Genomic DNA, 16,339 nt, shown 5'->3' with positions numbered 1-16,339 from the left:
GACGTTATGTTTCTTACATCTCTTCAGTCAAAGAGAAATTAACATATATACACAGAAAAGAAAGTGCTGTACGTGCGTGTGTAAATGAATATATATAAATGAATAATATATATTCATCCGGTCCTTAATATAAGACCTGTTTAACTAATTTAATTAGATTAAAGAAGTTAGGTAAATTAGCTAATTATAAGAAAAGTGACACATTTTTCCTAAAACACTATAATCATCTTTCTTAATATCCCCTCTCCCTCTTCTACTTGATTATGGTTGAGGGAGTATTTATAAAGGTAATTTAGAGAAAATTGATAAATATGAAAAATGGGTCTTATATTTAAGATAAAAACCAATTCAAGAATTGGGTCCTATATTAAGAATCGGAGGAGTATCATTTAAGGGAAAAGTCTATGTTCTTTTGACCACATTATTGGTTTTATGAAATTTAGAGCCCGCCAGCATAATGAGCTAACTTCTCGAGCATCTAAAACCGGGATTTTCCATTTCAATAGACTAAATGTCTATGTAGATCAACACTTTGATTATTAATTATTGTTCAATTTGATTGAAAATATGCCTTTGAGTAGTACAAAGAATAATTTATTTATTTTCCTCATTAATTATCATGATCACCCTCTCCCTGGAGTTGTCCAAAAACCTTACCCCATGTCAGCAATACAGAGAAAATCACATTCATAGAAGCACCAATTTGTACAACAAGAGATATAAAAGCATGTGACTTGAATTTTGTCACTTGGCACAATATATATATATATATATATATATATATAGCTGAAATTAAACCTGGAAACTTGAAGCATATGCCATAACATAACTCTTTGACTCGTAGGAAACCACTTGACTCTGAAACTGATTCTTCATTTTATTCTGGGGCCAAAGTTAAACTCTTCCATCTTCTCTCATCACATTCCTTGACCATACAAATCACTTTATAGTGTAAAGCAAAGGAAATAAAGGAAATCCATATAAGCTGAACATGTTACATGTAACTAATAGTTACTGACACATGAATGTAGCGCTAGACTTCTACAGAATTGATATTATACTACTACCTTCGGTTCTATTTATAAAATCTTATTTATAGACTACAAACAAAGTCTTATAATTAGGATTGGAGATAGTAATTTTTCATGAAATGCCATTTGTTTATTTTGAATAGGTGAATGAGGCGAGATGTCAAAATAACAAAAAGAACTATATATCAAATAGTTTTTGTTTCTTTTTCCATCGAATTAATATGAGATTTTTTTTTTGGCCATAATGTGAGATGACTTTTTCTTGCGTAATTGTGAGCTTTCCTGGAACAAAAGTTTAGCAGGAGGATGTACTTCGATATAATTTATAGGACATCTTGGAAAATAAATCAAATGAGATAGTGATATTTGTCAACAGAAAAAATATAAAAGAATTTGTAATATTAAAAAAAAAAATAAGATAACCACTGAATTAAATGTGCTCTGTCGTCATATTTTCATGAATAATTCATTTCAAACAATTTCTACAAATGAATTATGGTTTTCTATACATGTAAGTTAATCAAGGTGCCAAGGGTAGAGCATCATCTGGTCAAAAACAAAAACCAACCAAGAGAAATTGAAAATTTTGAAACGAAATTCGTCCAAACTGCTAGACAAATCTACTATGAGTTAATTAAGTGCCCAGGCAAAAAGAAATGCTACAAAATACAGTATCTCCCATTCCCTATATATATATATATATGTATATATATTGAGAACATTATTGTCTTAATTTTTTGCCGCCATTTCCTTCTCTCTCTCTTTTTGTTATGACTTCGCCATTTCATTTATATACAGTAAAAGGACAGGTTTCAACTCTCTTCAGTATTACATTGCCGCTCAAACCGTATCTGAGTTTATATATATATATATATATATATAAGTTTATTCATGTTTCTGCGATTTCATTTCTCCAATGATGAACTTCAGTCTAAAATTTCCATAAATGACTATATACGAGCCCTAGGATGTCGGTCTGTCTTTATGTGATAATCGTCATAGTCAAAAAGACGTGAGAAAGCCGAGAGAGTGAAGGGGACAGGCTTGATAGATCAAAAAAGAAGAAACTAACGCGCAAAACATATATTATAATAATGATTATAACATTAAAATAGTCACAAACTCACAAGCTGACAACAGATAAGAGGACGTCACACCCACATAATAACTAAAAAGAAAAGAAAAGAACTTGTTCTTTCTCAAAGGGGATTATAGCTGATGATTTTAATAATATTTACATCCTCGTCATTGCCCTTCTGCTCCAGAAACCTGCGCCGCCCTCGGAAACATCTAAAAACAAAGATAACGACAGAGATACAGAATATTCAGCGCCCTGATTAGTACTTGCTGGGACCACAGATCATCTCCATCAGATCCATCTCTTTCTTCATGCCCTCCTCTCGCACAAACACGTTCATCTCCGCCGCATTATCCTTACTGTTCTCATACGCCGTCTTCTCTTCCTCTTCCTGATCATCCTCATCGCCGCCGGCGTCTCCCTCCTCCGCCTCATACATCTCCACCTCCCATTCTCCAGAGCTGGTGTCGTCATCGTCCGAGGCGCTCTCGTAGCGAACTATAACGTTGTTCATATGATGATTGTTGTTATAGTAAACGAACTCCTCCTCCTCCTCGTCGGCTTGTTCTTGTTTGATCTTCGGCTGCTTTGAGGTTCCTTGGCCTGAAGTGACTTGCTTGATGTATTCCTGAAGAAGTGAAGGCCTCGATGTGGATCCCTTGTTTCTGTGTTTCTTGGCGTTCTGGCGACGCTTCGTGGCGTTCCAGTGGTTCTTGATGGTGTTCTCTGTTCTTCCCGGAAGCCTGCGAGCGATTTCTGCCCACTTGTTTCCTACTTCCCTGTGGGCTTCGATCAGGATCATGTCTTCTTCCTCCGTCCATGCCTCCTTCTGCAATATTCATATTAGTTTTGTATCAGATTAAACTGTTACTATAGTAATTATCACTCACACGTCAATTAATGAATACTTCACTGAACTTCGTGTTCAGATATGGATTTAAGACTCTACAATCAAACGTTAGTTAAGACATTTATATGTGTTTTTTTTTTTGTAATATATAATTGAACATGTTCAAAGCTCAAGCCGGCCAATGTCCAAGAGTAACGTGCATGAGAGCATGTATAAGCAGACATTACAAACCGCGTTAGCTAGGTAGTTTTAACTTTCGGCTTGGCATAAAACAAACTATTTCATTAGTACACAACAAAAACCTAGCTAAAACACAATCAAAATTGATCCTCTTCACATGATCAGACTCGCTATGAAACAAAACTGGACAAATTTTGCAATTATATACAGGCGAGCATTCACATATTTCATGCTTCCGAGCTTGTTAGAATAAGAATGATAAGAAAGGAGACGTCGTATTTACCATACCTATCAGAACACTTGTCAAGTTTCCGTTATAAAACTTTGAACTAATTAATAATTAAATATCCATATATGCATTTCATTAATTATATATTCTTCTTGTCTTATAATGTTTGCCGAGAAAAAATATGGAGAGGATAAAATTTCTGTTGGAAAAAGGTCTTCTGTGTGTGTGTGTGTGTAATATGCATATGATGGAAGGAAGTAGGATGAGGAGGAACCCTAATGTCCGGACGCAGATGGTTGTGCCACCTCTCCCTACACTGCTTTCCCACCCTTCCATTCAAAGCCTTTGCAACTTGTGACCATTTTTTCATCCCAAATCGCTCCACCAATTGCACCAACATTCTGCGAAAAAATTGAATCGAACAACACATTTTCCCCCAAAAGATGGAAGTGATTTAGTCAAACACCTATGGAAGATTGGACAGCAACATAAGGAAATAAAGGAAGAAAAAAGTTGTAATCTTTAGCCATACCTGTCCTCTTCTGGTGTCCACTGGCCTTTGATGATATTGGTATTCTTTAGAATACCACCTTTACGCATCTGCAGCTTCTTGTTCCTGTCATCGTCCCTGTGATCAGAGCGACCTTCGTCCTGCCATCGATTATTCTCAGGGAAAAACAAAAAGAGCTCGTCCTGAAGCTTAGGTTTGAACGGTGATCCATAAGCTTGATGGTATAATGGTGACAGGGAGGGGCCCATCTGGGGGTTCAAGGCTGAATCGGATGGAAGAGATAGCTTGTGCGAGAAATCCCAGAAGGCCCGACCACCAGGGTGGCAAGCATGTAAGGCGTCGATTTTGAAGGGCTCATTTGGGTAGGCAGAATCGAAAGGAACAGTAGTGGGATGAGAGTAAGGAATATTGAAGGAAGAAGATGGAGCCCCCTTCGGAAAGATCGGGTTTGGGTTTGACCGGTTCAGATCCAGCTGAGGAGGGTAGTGATGAAAATGGTGGTGGGAATTTTGGTCGGTGGGAAACAGTGGCGGATTATCCTGGGAAGGAGGTTGAATGTGTGACAATGCGACTGAAAATGGTTGAGACTTTGGGGGATTTTCTGGGAAAAGCCCAGAAAGCAGAGAGAAACTCTCATGAAAGTTTGGCTCGAAATCCATGCAGCAGCAGCACAGATCAAGGAAGGAACAAGCTCAGTGAATAAGAGAGAGAAAGAGAGACTGTAGGAGAAATTGTGAGGAAAAAGCTAAGAGGGTGGAGGGTATTTATGGACTACTGTAGGACTTGGGTGAAAATTTTAGGGTGACACTCGTGTGACACGTGTCGAGATGATCATTATCCTACGGCTCGGATTCACAGTTGGTGTGACTGTTGAGCTTCTGCTCTCACTAGCCAGAGGTGAAAAAGCGGATCTTACTTTGGTGAATGGGGAAATTTTATTGCAGTTTTACCATTTACCATTTTCACAATTTTTTCTCTTATAATTTGTTTAAACTGTCAAGGAAACTAACAAGTGGTAGTCAAGGGTAAAGTATTTGATTTTCTTTAAATAAAGATATAATTTAAATATTATATTTAAAAAATCATATCAGGCTTAGGAGGATTATTTCTAAGTAATCCGCTTACCCATATACTTAATAAGTGTATTAAAAAAAAATCTATCACGTTCAGATTGAGTGAGATATCATAAATAAAGTCATAGATTCAAAGTGTTCGTTGGAAAAAAAATCACATTAAAAGAAATAATTCTTATATACTAGATATAATGTGATGATAAAAAGTAAATTAAATATGAAAAAACAAATTGATGAGTTGGTTAACTTAAAAAATGCAGTGAAATTCTAGATGTCTGAGGACACGTGGACGACATGTGATGCTTCTGCCTTGTGACTGGGATGGAGATGTGAGATAATATATGAGCTGTAAGAATATTTACCAGCGCATTAGAGCCTGATAACACATCTCGTAAAATTAAATAAAACAGTCTTTGTGCAAGAAAAATAAATGACCTATCTTGATTAGATAGTTACCAACCTGTCTAAATAATTTTTTTATCAACTTTAAGTAGTATAAATGTTATTTCAAAATTCATCCTTTAATATCTGTAAGATTATCTTTTAATCTCATATAGTCATGTTAATGAGAATTATATATTATCATTATTCCCGTCTCAAATTAATTAGCATGTGTTTGGGAGCATACCTACTTATCTCAAAACACAGTTAAAGAAAAAGTGAAACTTTCTTAAAATTAAAACGTAGATTATACAAACGGCTCTCTTATATTTAATATTTCATTTTCATATATTCAAATCATTAATTGACTGTTAAGTTTGACTTTAAATTAATTTTTAACCAAAATGCCCCTTCTTAACACTAATTATTTAGACATTTATATTTTTCAAAAAAAAATTATAAAATAAAAAAATAACTCTAATACGTATATTTTTAAATTTTCTAATATGTTATAAAATTTATTAATTTTGATTTAAATAAAAAAATTTTAATTTTAATTTTTATCACATTCATTAGAAATTATTTACTTTGATTTCTTTTAAATTGTAAAAACATATTTCAAATATTTAGTTTTTGTTTATCGTAAAGTTTAAATAATATAAGTTTGAAAGATTAGATAAATTATTTAGATTTATCATTCAAAACTTTTAAACACATCTTTGTTAAATTTTTAATCAAATCTTTTATATTTGTTTTAATTGAATAAAATTTGCGTAATCATAAAAATATAACTTCAGAATTTATTAAAAGGAGGGGTAAAAAAGTAAATTAAATTCATTTTAATATAAATTTCAGTTAAAAATAATATTTTTAGAATCGTTTTAGAATATTCTTAATATTATTAACTGATTGGATTAAACTGTATATTTTTAAAATAGAGAAAAGATCTATATAATTAACGTAAACTAGAATAGTAGTTACAACATTTTACTCTTTTTTAAAAAAAAGTTTTGATGACGTATGAGCACATTTTTAAACAGGTTATTAAAGAGATAGTCTGTCCTAATTGACCAAATTAATTAGATTGGTAAAATTAAGAATATTCAGAACAATTATTAGGAGGTTCACTCCAAACACGTGACTGGGCCAGACTTAGTCTCCATATTTCAGATTAAATAAACTGCAAGCAAAATTTTAAAACTTTTTCTTCAAAATGATAATTTATGGGAAGAAGGAAACAAAAATTCAAATTTGTGGAAAGTAAGGGAGAGGGGGGAGGGAGCGTGAAAGAGGCTGTTACAGAGATAGAAAGGAAGGTGGGAACAAAAAGGCTCCGAATGTAAGTACAGGCGGGGCATGCTTAGGGAGGGGTAATTCCGTCAAAGTGGCCGTGAAGTTCGTAACAATAAACTTTGTCGTTTTGGGCGAATTTGTTGAGCCCAGAAGGGAAGGGAAGGAAGATTCAAGCGGTCCCTCAAATCATGCCCTCTTTTCACCACCCTCCTCAGGCTCAGAAATAAAGCCAATCTATTTAAGTCTCTAATCTAACTGATTCATTCTTCCATTTTTCTAACCCTTTTTATATTTTATTTTTTTATATTATGTTTTACCGTCTTTTAAAACTTCTACGTTGCGGGAAGTGGGACACAGATGCATTATGTCACATATAAGGAAAATGAGCTAACCTGAGTTCGCTTGTTTATTTGGGAAAAAAAAAGCACAAAATATTTTTGCATTTTTTAGTTGACTAGTCCTGGATTAATTAGGAAAAGAGAATAAAAGACAAACTCATCTCAATCAACCCAATAATTTTTTCCTGATATAAACGAAGTTTTATAATGAGAACTTTGACTAGTTTTCATACAGCCAGTGAATCAAATGTGTAATGATACATTTTAAAAATTTGGCTATTAAAAGATGAGTAATTTAGTTAGTGTTAGCATGAACAACGTGAGGACTCACATGTTTTTTGCTTGCTAGTTATTTCCTTCGCTCTAACCCAGAGATATCACAAGTCATTATACGGTCGGTTGCACTGTTCTCTATATAATGTATATTAATATTTAATAAACTACAAACACTGAAATATTTGAATAGCTTTTAAGCTTCTGATGTGCAGTTCCAACCGTGTCTTAGATAATTATTTGAACAAATGTGACTTACATTAGTGCGTGTAATGTTAATATTAATATATCCAAACACAAATTTATAACTCATGAGAGAAATGTAAACTGGTAAGAGAATTAATAAGAAAAAAGCTCCAAATTATTGATACAATTAGAGCATTTTACCTAATTCCCGAATATTTAAAAAAGCAGTTATATCGGTTATTTGAAATTGATGTTTCAAAAATTTGTGATAGTTTTCCAAAACTGATCCTGCATTTAATTAATTACGTTTCATTTACTCATTTTATAAAAAAAATTACATTTACTCTCTGTTCCTCGTTACAAATCGCTTATAACTAATTCATATATTCATGTATATTAATGAAAATAGTGAAAAGAAATAAATTTATTATAAAATTTAAGTAATTTCTAATATTATTCTTAAACTAGATCTCAACATATTAATTTTTAACGCACTTTTAAAACCAGCAAGTGCATTATAAAAATTACAACAACAAAAAAAACACTTTCTAGTCTGATAAAGATCAGAGGGATTATTTATTCTTTTTCAAAGATGAATCACATTTAACACACAAAACACCCAATGACACGTGTACGGTATTTTCCGCTCCGTGACATTGACTGAGGCTTCGCCAGGTCGGCCTCAAAAGCACGATTCCCACCCCAACGTGACTTCAGGGCTATGCCTCCCTGTTTACTAGCCAAGGGAAAAAAAAAAGAAAGAGCGGTGGTTAGATCTGTGCATCAATCTCTTGCTTCAGGATCCTCAGAAGTATAGACCATATTCAGAACGTCGTAACTGGAAAATATAGAGCCTTCTTGGATTGATGGTAAAAGCCAAAAAAAAAAAAAACTTATTTTTAATACAACTTTTAGAAAAATAAAAATAGATTGGATAATATAATTTATATTTGGATTGACTTTTATAAAATTTAGTTTGTAAAATAAAAAAATTAATTAAATTGTGATTGAATAAGTAAGTTTAATTTGTAAAATAATCAAAATAAATATAATTTTTATTAAATAATAAAAAATAATTAAAAATATAAATTTACAAAATATAATAATTTTAAATTATTATAATAGTAAGAAGTTATATTTAATAAATAAAATATATTTAAATTAAAAATCATAATAACATGAAAATTTTTTAACCAAATAATATTACATAAGTAATTAGATGATATATTCTGCATAATTTATGTAAATATAAAATAAAAATAATATCAAAAATTAAAAAGATTATAAAATCTGTTAAAAATTTTGACTTGAAAAAATATTAAAAATAAATACCAAAAAACTGATTAGAAAACACAAGAAATATATAAAGAGAAGTATAAGAATAATATAAACACAAGAACAAAAATATCTCTTAATTCCCAAAAATTGATTTTACATAAATCATAAATAAGTAAGTTTGTTATGAATATTATAACATGTGGATGTTCATCTCCTCTTCTTCCTCTTCCTCTCAAATTCATCATCAACTTCCACTACTTTCACTAGACATTAATCTTTCACTACTCCATTACCTTTCTACTATGCCATTAATCTTGCAACCCCCACCACTCATATTCATATGGTTTATTGTCCACTATCTATCACCTAAGTATAAATGTAACTTATGTGTAAGATTATGTCTATAAATAAGACACACCATTGTATTGTGATGCAAGTTAAACAAGTAAAGGAATACAATATCATTCTCTCATTTTCTTGTTTACTTCTCTTTTCCAATCTACTTTTATTGTTAGTTAATTTCATAACACGTTTTAAATGTTTTTATAATCCTACTTTAAAAAACAACTTTTGATCCATAAATTATATTAATAAAAAACTATTACAAACAGTTCCTAACACCCCACGAAACAGGCACATAATCAGTTGCCCCACAAAGTATTTCCAACACTTCAACATCATAGTGATACTAAATGGTTGGAAGCAATAAATTTTGGGCTATATATATGTATGTATATATAAGAATTAGGATTTTATCAGATAAAAGATCAAACATTTGTTACTAGGTTCGAGTTTTGCTATTTCCATGCTTTCATCTCCATCCACTCAAAAAATACATTTCCCTGAACTCCCACTACCTTGACTACAAAAAATAGGTAGGCAGACCAAAATAACCCCATACGTGTAGAAACTTAGCAAGATGGGGGAATTGCAGCACTTCTAATCCGCAACCCCATAAGCAGCATGGTCATCTTGGGGCATCATGCCTTCATCAGGAATCATCCCTTCCTCCTCTTCTCCATATCTCCCATCATCCACCTTATTTCTAGGAGATCTTCCCCACTCCTGACGAGGACTTCTGTCCGACACACCACCACGAGGGGAGGATGATGAACTGTTCCAGTGACTACTACATGTGTATCTTGAACTTCTGTCGTCTTTACTAACATCGCGCTGCTGCTGCCTCGATGAGGCAGATTGTTGACCACGTTCCATCATCATCATTTGATGAAAACTATAAGCTGGGGAACGTTCACGGCCAGATGGTGCCCTATCATGCCTAACAGGGCTGCGACTCCTGTTTCTATCTTGATCAAAGCTCCTGTCATGATCACTGCCCCCTCTACGTTCCATCATTGCTTGGTGAAAACTAAAACCTTGGGAAGGTGGCGCAGCCCTTTCATGCCTGTTCGGACTTCGACTGCGGCTACGATCACGGCAGAAGTTTCTACTCCTATCAGGGCTCCTGCTATGACTCCTTCCTTTACCATACTTCTCATGGGCATCATTCCTACACCACAAATACGTCCTCATCCATAACTGGAATTTCAATAGAAAATACAGAGACAACTTTCATTTTGAAGACAATATAAGTAGTAATAAAGTAAACTGACCTCTGCAAATCATAGTCAGATCCACGACCTCGTCCACCAGGAGTGGCTCCCCACCCACCCCTTCCCCCATATCCAGAATCACTACCCCTTCCTCCATATCCAGAATCACTGCCCCTTCCTCCATATCCAGAATCACTGCCCCTTCCTCCATATCCAGAATCACTGCGTCCCCCACGACCACCAGAACCCCATCGCCTGGATCTGTTCATCCCACCACCACGTGATGCCAAATCACGGAGTTCAGATGGAACTCGCTGATTAGCACCTTCCAAGATCTTGATCAGATCCAAAGCATGTTTGGCATCCTGGTCTCCAAAAAATGTGTATGCCAAGCCAGTTGCTCCTGCCCTCCCGGTCCTCCCAATCCTATGAACATAGTCCTCCACACCAGTAGGGAAGTCATAATTGACAACGACCCTGAACCAAATTGACTGCCAACATCAGAAGTGATGAAAAGTATATCCTTTTTCAAATACCAAGCTCAAGGACAGTAAACTGGTCCGTGGTAAAAACCTACAATGCCCTCAGAATAATAGACACAATAAAACAGAGTAAACAACCTAATATCTTTGATGTCCAATCCTCGAGCAGCAACATCAGTAGCTACGAGCACAGGAGATCTCCCAGTTCGAAATTGGTTCAACACATGATCCCTCTCAGCCTGGGATTTATCCCCATGAATGGCTGCAGCCCCAAACTGGCGTGTAAGATTGCGAGCTAGTTGATCACACATCTTCTTGGTAGAACAAAAAACAATTATTTTTGACCCTGGATCCTGTGACCGCAATATTTGTTCCAATCGTCTGTGTTTCTCCAAAGGTGCCAATACTTCTATATGCTGCCCAAAAGAGAAACCAGCAAACTTTCATTGACCATACAGCTTCTAATAGAAATCAAAAGACATCATCATGCAATTCAATGAAATCAAGATTCAAATGGCATCAAATAACATCATAGAAAGTTGAATACAACCTGCGTAATGGATTTATTAGCAACAAGTTCATCAACGTTGCCAATGTTAACCTGAACAGGATTGACCAACAGATCAGCTGCAATTTTCCTAACCTCCTTGGGCCATGTTGCAGTAAACATGAGGGTTTGCCGCCGTGCAGGCACTTCCTTCACAATCTTCCTGATTTGAGGCTCAAAACCCATATCCAGCATACGGTCAGCCTCATCCAGTACAAGGTAAGACACCTGATGAAGACTAATTCTCCTCATCTCAAGAATATCATTCAAGCGGCCAGGAGTAGCAACCACAATATCTGCTCCTCGATCAATGTCTCTCAATTGAGGACCCTTTGGTGCTCCCCCATACAAACACTATTTTAAAAAAAAAAAAGAATAGTGAGGGCCTCATAAACTCAAGGAATTTCAACAACAAAACTAAGTTGTTTTTTCTAATCAAGCTTGCAGGGCAAACTATCCCCACATGAAATCATATTCCAGGTTGTAAGAATGTAATAGGAGAAACAAAAATGAGTTCCGTTCATTCTGCAATCCAATTAACGATGACACTTAAGAGAGCATGAACCTATTTTATATTCTCAAATTTACAAAGCAACATAATTATCATTTTCTATGGTTTCCATGAAAATGCATTAAAGCACCATGAAGAGAAACACAGTAAAATAATCAAACAACTTACTGCACAAGAAATTCTGGATGATTTTGCAAACTTCACAGCTTCATCTTGTATCTGTGTTGCCAGCTCCCTTGTTGGTGACAGTACCAATACAGTGGGGCCCAGCTTGGAGTCATTTCCAACACGTTTGAGATGTATAAATCCTGGAATTAAATATCCCAGAGTTTTCCCTGAACCTGTTTTGGCAATGGCAACTATATCTCTACTTTGAAGAGCAATGGGCCATGACTGTGCTTGAATTGGTGTTGGGGCAGAGAACCCAGCATTGTGTACCTGGAAAAAGGAAAATCCAGGAGATTGGTTTTCTTTTGGGACTTATAGAGGAGTGGTAAGTTCCGGAAGAAGTATCATCCCCCATATGCAAACCACCAATGCTTGCACAGCAAGCTATCGCATGAGGAGGCCTCTTCTTCCGTTCAGACAAAGTGGCAGACTGAATCATGACCAACAGCAGTCCCAGCCACGAACATGGATGATTCGGAAAGCCCTTCCAAAAAATTGGTCCACCATACAAGGGCGCTCCAAACTAATTGCTAGCCCCACAAATTAGGGCACCACAGCGTACGACATTAGCTCCTCCCCAGGAGCAAATATCGCACCTACGACAAAAAAAGTAAAGATGGCAAAAAGCTTATCATGAGCCTGAAACTTAATTGATCTCCAGGAATCAGAGTGCTGCTGAAGAATCACTCAGGTCATATAACTCAAAAAACTTACATGTCCCTCTAACTGTCACTAAAGAAAAGATGCCAGAAGACAGCAAACGGAAAACGATACCTCTCTAAGAATCTCTGACGGAAAACCAGTAGAGCCAAAGGATGTGAAAGGTGGAGGGACATTATCTCCCTGTCAAAATAGTGCAGACGACAAAAGAGTTACATGACTGGCGCAAAAGAATTAGTTATTTGAATAACTTTTGTGAACATCAGTAGCCACATGTATAATCAATTCCAGTTTACATAATTCTTTAAATACTAACAGAAACAGTTATTTCATGGCGACGTCGATAAGACTCTGGAGTTAATCCAACTTCTGCATCTGATAATCCATGACTTCTGATAGAAGAGCTCACATTTCCCGTCATGTGCATTCCATTTGGAACATTATGAGAACCAAGACACCCACCTTTTGGATTCTGATTCAAAACAAGAGATACTTAAAATTAGCCCCAAGATAAATTAAGATGAAGAGAAACATTGATGCATGAGCATAATTCCTTCCCCTTCCTAGTCCCCTTTTTCACCCCACCACTGCCACCTTCGCTGATTAAATAGCTAAAGATAGAATTATAACCCACCAAGGAAAATGTAAGGATCAAATTACTCCTTACAAGTCACATGGTAAAACAGAACCATTTCAAATAGTTTCCAAGAAGATACATGCAATTGCTAATAACAGTCAGTCCACAAATTGACAATCAAAGTCATAATAAGAATGTCCATGAGAGATGAAGCTAAATCTGGGCCAGTACTACATAAAACTACACGAATGACAATTCACTATTCTGCATGTGACCCATAACAGGAAGGTATTAATGGAGGATAACACAAAAAGAAGAGTTTAAGACAGTGGGAATAAACCTGATGGTTCCGATATCCAGCTTCAGCATTTGGCCCACCAACTATGCTTCTACCATACCTATCATTTAAATCAGGACTGCGGTCCCGACGTGGTCCTTGTGATGATTGTTGGACCTGGACTGAAGAACTAGGCACTGAAGACCTTGGCAGGGCAGCTGAGTTTGCAGGCCTCTCGTATTGGGTGACATTAGTCTCGGGATTCCAAAAGTAGAGATAGCCGGTCTTACCATCAACAAGTCCCCGCCATGGTTTAGGAAGTGTCGGATCATGCGGTGCATATCTTGGACCCACTGAAGAGGCCGTTGCCGTGGCAGCCATTGCAAGGGAACGAGCAATATAGTCCTAACAAACCAACCTAAAAGATATTTATGAATAAGTTATCACTTTATTAATGATCTTCGAATAGTTGTCCAAATTTATATCGCTAGACTTGTCATGAAATCAAATTAGCTATTTAATATCCATTATTTCAGAATCCCAATTGACTCCATTTAGACGCTCTATTAGCACCAGAATTTCAAATAAAATCTACGAACGATGTCACTGTAGCAATAAACCAAAAAGGCAACAAACGCTTAAGATCGGAAATCGAAAATATCAGGCAACCTTCAACCTAAATTGATGACATAAATCGCACCTCCAGAACCCAAATCTCAAGGCAAATTCTCAGTAGTTCTAGAAATGAAGCAAGCTACCGCATGCAGCGCAAACACGTCGCCATAAACCAAATGAACCACAAAACAAACGCCAAAAAGGCAAACCTGCAAACCCTAGATTTCATTCTACTCCGTCATGGTCGGTAGCGATGGTAATGCATGAGCTAGCCATAAAATCTTACATTCAGATCTGAGGGATTACACGACGCTCTAAAAATGTAAGAAGAAAACCAAAAACAAATTAAAAAAAAAAACTGTACCAGAAGAAGTTAGTTGAAGGTCTAAGGAAGCGAGAAGGAGTCGTAGAATCTACGCGGAACTGGCAATTTTAATAGGAAGGGGGATCGGGGTGAGGGGTTCAGATTTAGGGATAGTGGATCGATGAGAGAGGAAGGCCCCGCTTCGAAAAGATAGGAAGCGTAGTGCCAGAAGGAGAAGATTGGGGAGATGAGAGGTTATTTATAGAAATAACAGATATCAGTCGTCGCCGTTCCGAAAGGGCTTTGAGAATCGCCTGCCCCGGTAACCTGGTTACCCCGGCCCCAAATTTGACCCTGGTTAGGTCTTAGTGGGCCACTTGTACGTCCCCTGGGCAAAAAAGGCTGAAAGCTGAAGAAAAATTGATTAAAAATCCCTTTTTAACAAATTAATTAAAAAATAGGACATACAATAAATATAAAGATATAGGCCCTTCAAATGTTAGTAAGTGTGGTAGAAAAAAGATCATATTATCCTAACAGATACTAATTGCATAATAGATTATCACTCGCATATTGCGAATTCTAATTGCATATGGTAGATATTTAGTTGCATGTGAAAATCTTATTACATATCATAGATCCTAATTACATATTGTTAATCCAAATTTGCATATTGCTTATTCTAATTGTATATTGTAGATACTTATTGCATATCACGAATTATAAATGCATATAAATGATCCAAAGTTGTATATTGGTGACTCTAATTGCATACCCAGACGCCTAATTGTATGAGACTTTATTGCATATCACAGATCCTAATTGCATATTGCTAATCCATAGTTGCATATACTTGATTCTGATTGCATATTGCAATGCCTGGTTGCGTATGAAACCTTAATGCATGTCATGGATCCTAATTACATATCATTGATCCAAATTTGTATATTGCTTATTCTAATTCATATATGTTATTATTCAAATAAACAAATTCCTTTGTGCAATACTCACAAACAAATTCTTATCTATAAATGCTAATTGCATATGACGGATCCCAATTCCATCTTGTTAATTTGTAGATAAGAATCTGTTTGTGAGTGCTACACAAAATTTGTTATGTGAATAGTAGCATATATGCAATTAGAATCAACAATATGCAAATTTAGATATATGATATGCAATCATGATTCATGATATGCAATATAGTCTCATATGCAACTACGCATCCGTAATATGTAATTAGAATTAGACACATGCAACTTTGGATCATTAATATGCAATTAGGATTTGTGATATGCAATAAAGTTTCATATACAACTGGGTATCTAAGCATGCAATTAGAACAACTAATATGCAACCCTAGATCATTTATATACACTCAGGATCTGTGATATACAATAAGAGATTATATACAACTAGATATCCACAATATGCAATTAGAATCAGCAACATGCAAGTTTGGATCAATGATATGCAATTAAGATTTGTGATATACAATGAGTTCTCATATGCAACTAAGTATCCACCATATGGAATTAGGATCCGTGATATAAAAATGAAGATCCGTCATATGCAATTAGTATTCGTCGGGGCAATATGTTCTTTTTTGTTGTTGTTAATCACACTGACATTTGAAAAGCTCACACCTTTTCATTTATTGCAAGTCCCATTCTCCAATTAATTTGTAGAAGATGGACTTTTAACCAATTTTCCCCATATTTTTTTATCAGCAGTGAAAATAATGCAAATACATAACCTTATAGAACCTCTATCCTCCTTAGGGCCTGTTTGGTTTGAGGGAGGGAGGGAGGGAGGGGAGGGGAGGGAGGTTTCATCCTCACCTTGTTTGGTTTGATTAAAAAGGAGGGGAGGGGAGGATATTTAATGATCCCTTGTTTGGTTCAAGGAGGGGAGGGGAGGGATAGTAATAATCAATTTACCATT

At 35.5% G+C, this 16,339-nt stretch overlaps 2 protein-coding genes across 4 annotated transcripts; both read right to left on the bottom strand.

The window, feature by feature from the left end:
* Positions 1-2,368: 2,368 nt before the first annotated feature.
* LOC114729461 (transcription factor MYB98) lies at positions 2,369-4,127 on the bottom strand. Its single transcript, XM_028916460.1, has 3 exons — positions 3,901-4,127; positions 3,643-3,769; positions 2,369-2,938 (listed from the first exon to the last, which is right to left on the bottom strand). The coding sequence occupies exons 1-3, from the start codon at positions 4,125-4,127 to the stop codon at positions 2,369-2,371; spliced, it is 924 nt and encodes a 307-aa protein (XP_028772293.1).
* Positions 4,128-9,346: 5,219 nt separating this feature from the next.
* On the bottom strand, positions 9,347-14,624 carry LOC114729457 (DEAD-box ATP-dependent RNA helicase 46). 3 transcript variants are annotated; one of them, XM_028916452.1, is made up of 10 exons: positions 14,456-14,624; positions 13,540-13,894; positions 12,939-13,094; positions 12,737-12,805; positions 11,963-12,232; positions 11,287-11,637; positions 10,875-11,152; positions 10,460-10,731; positions 10,315-10,432; positions 9,347-10,211 (listed from the first exon to the last, which is right to left on the bottom strand). In XM_028916452.1, exons 2-10 carry the CDS (start codon positions 13,855-13,857, stop codon positions 9,641-9,643), a joined length of 2,403 nt encoding a protein of 800 aa, XP_028772285.1. In that variant the 5' UTR covers positions 13,858-13,894; positions 14,456-14,624; the 3' UTR covers positions 9,347-9,640. The 3 variants fall into 3 exon arrangements, with proteins under 3 accessions (XP_028772285.1, XP_028772283.1, XP_028772284.1); XM_028916450.1 differs by having other exon boundaries at positions 10,315-10,731; XM_028916451.1 differs by having other exon boundaries at positions 10,315-10,731; positions 13,540-13,881.
* Positions 14,625-16,339: the final 1,715 nt, after the last annotated feature.

The sequence above is a fragment of the Neltuma alba genome, unplaced genomic scaffold (assembly GCF_004799145.2).
Source record: "Neltuma alba isolate B1F8T4 unplaced genomic scaffold, ASM479914v2 tig00012638_pilon, whole genome shotgun sequence".
In the NCBI taxonomy this organism is placed as follows: Eukaryota; Viridiplantae; Streptophyta; class Magnoliopsida; order Fabales; family Fabaceae; genus Neltuma; species Neltuma alba.
Note: the sequence above shows the minus strand (reverse complement) of the source record. Positions and strands in the feature narration are given on the sequence as shown.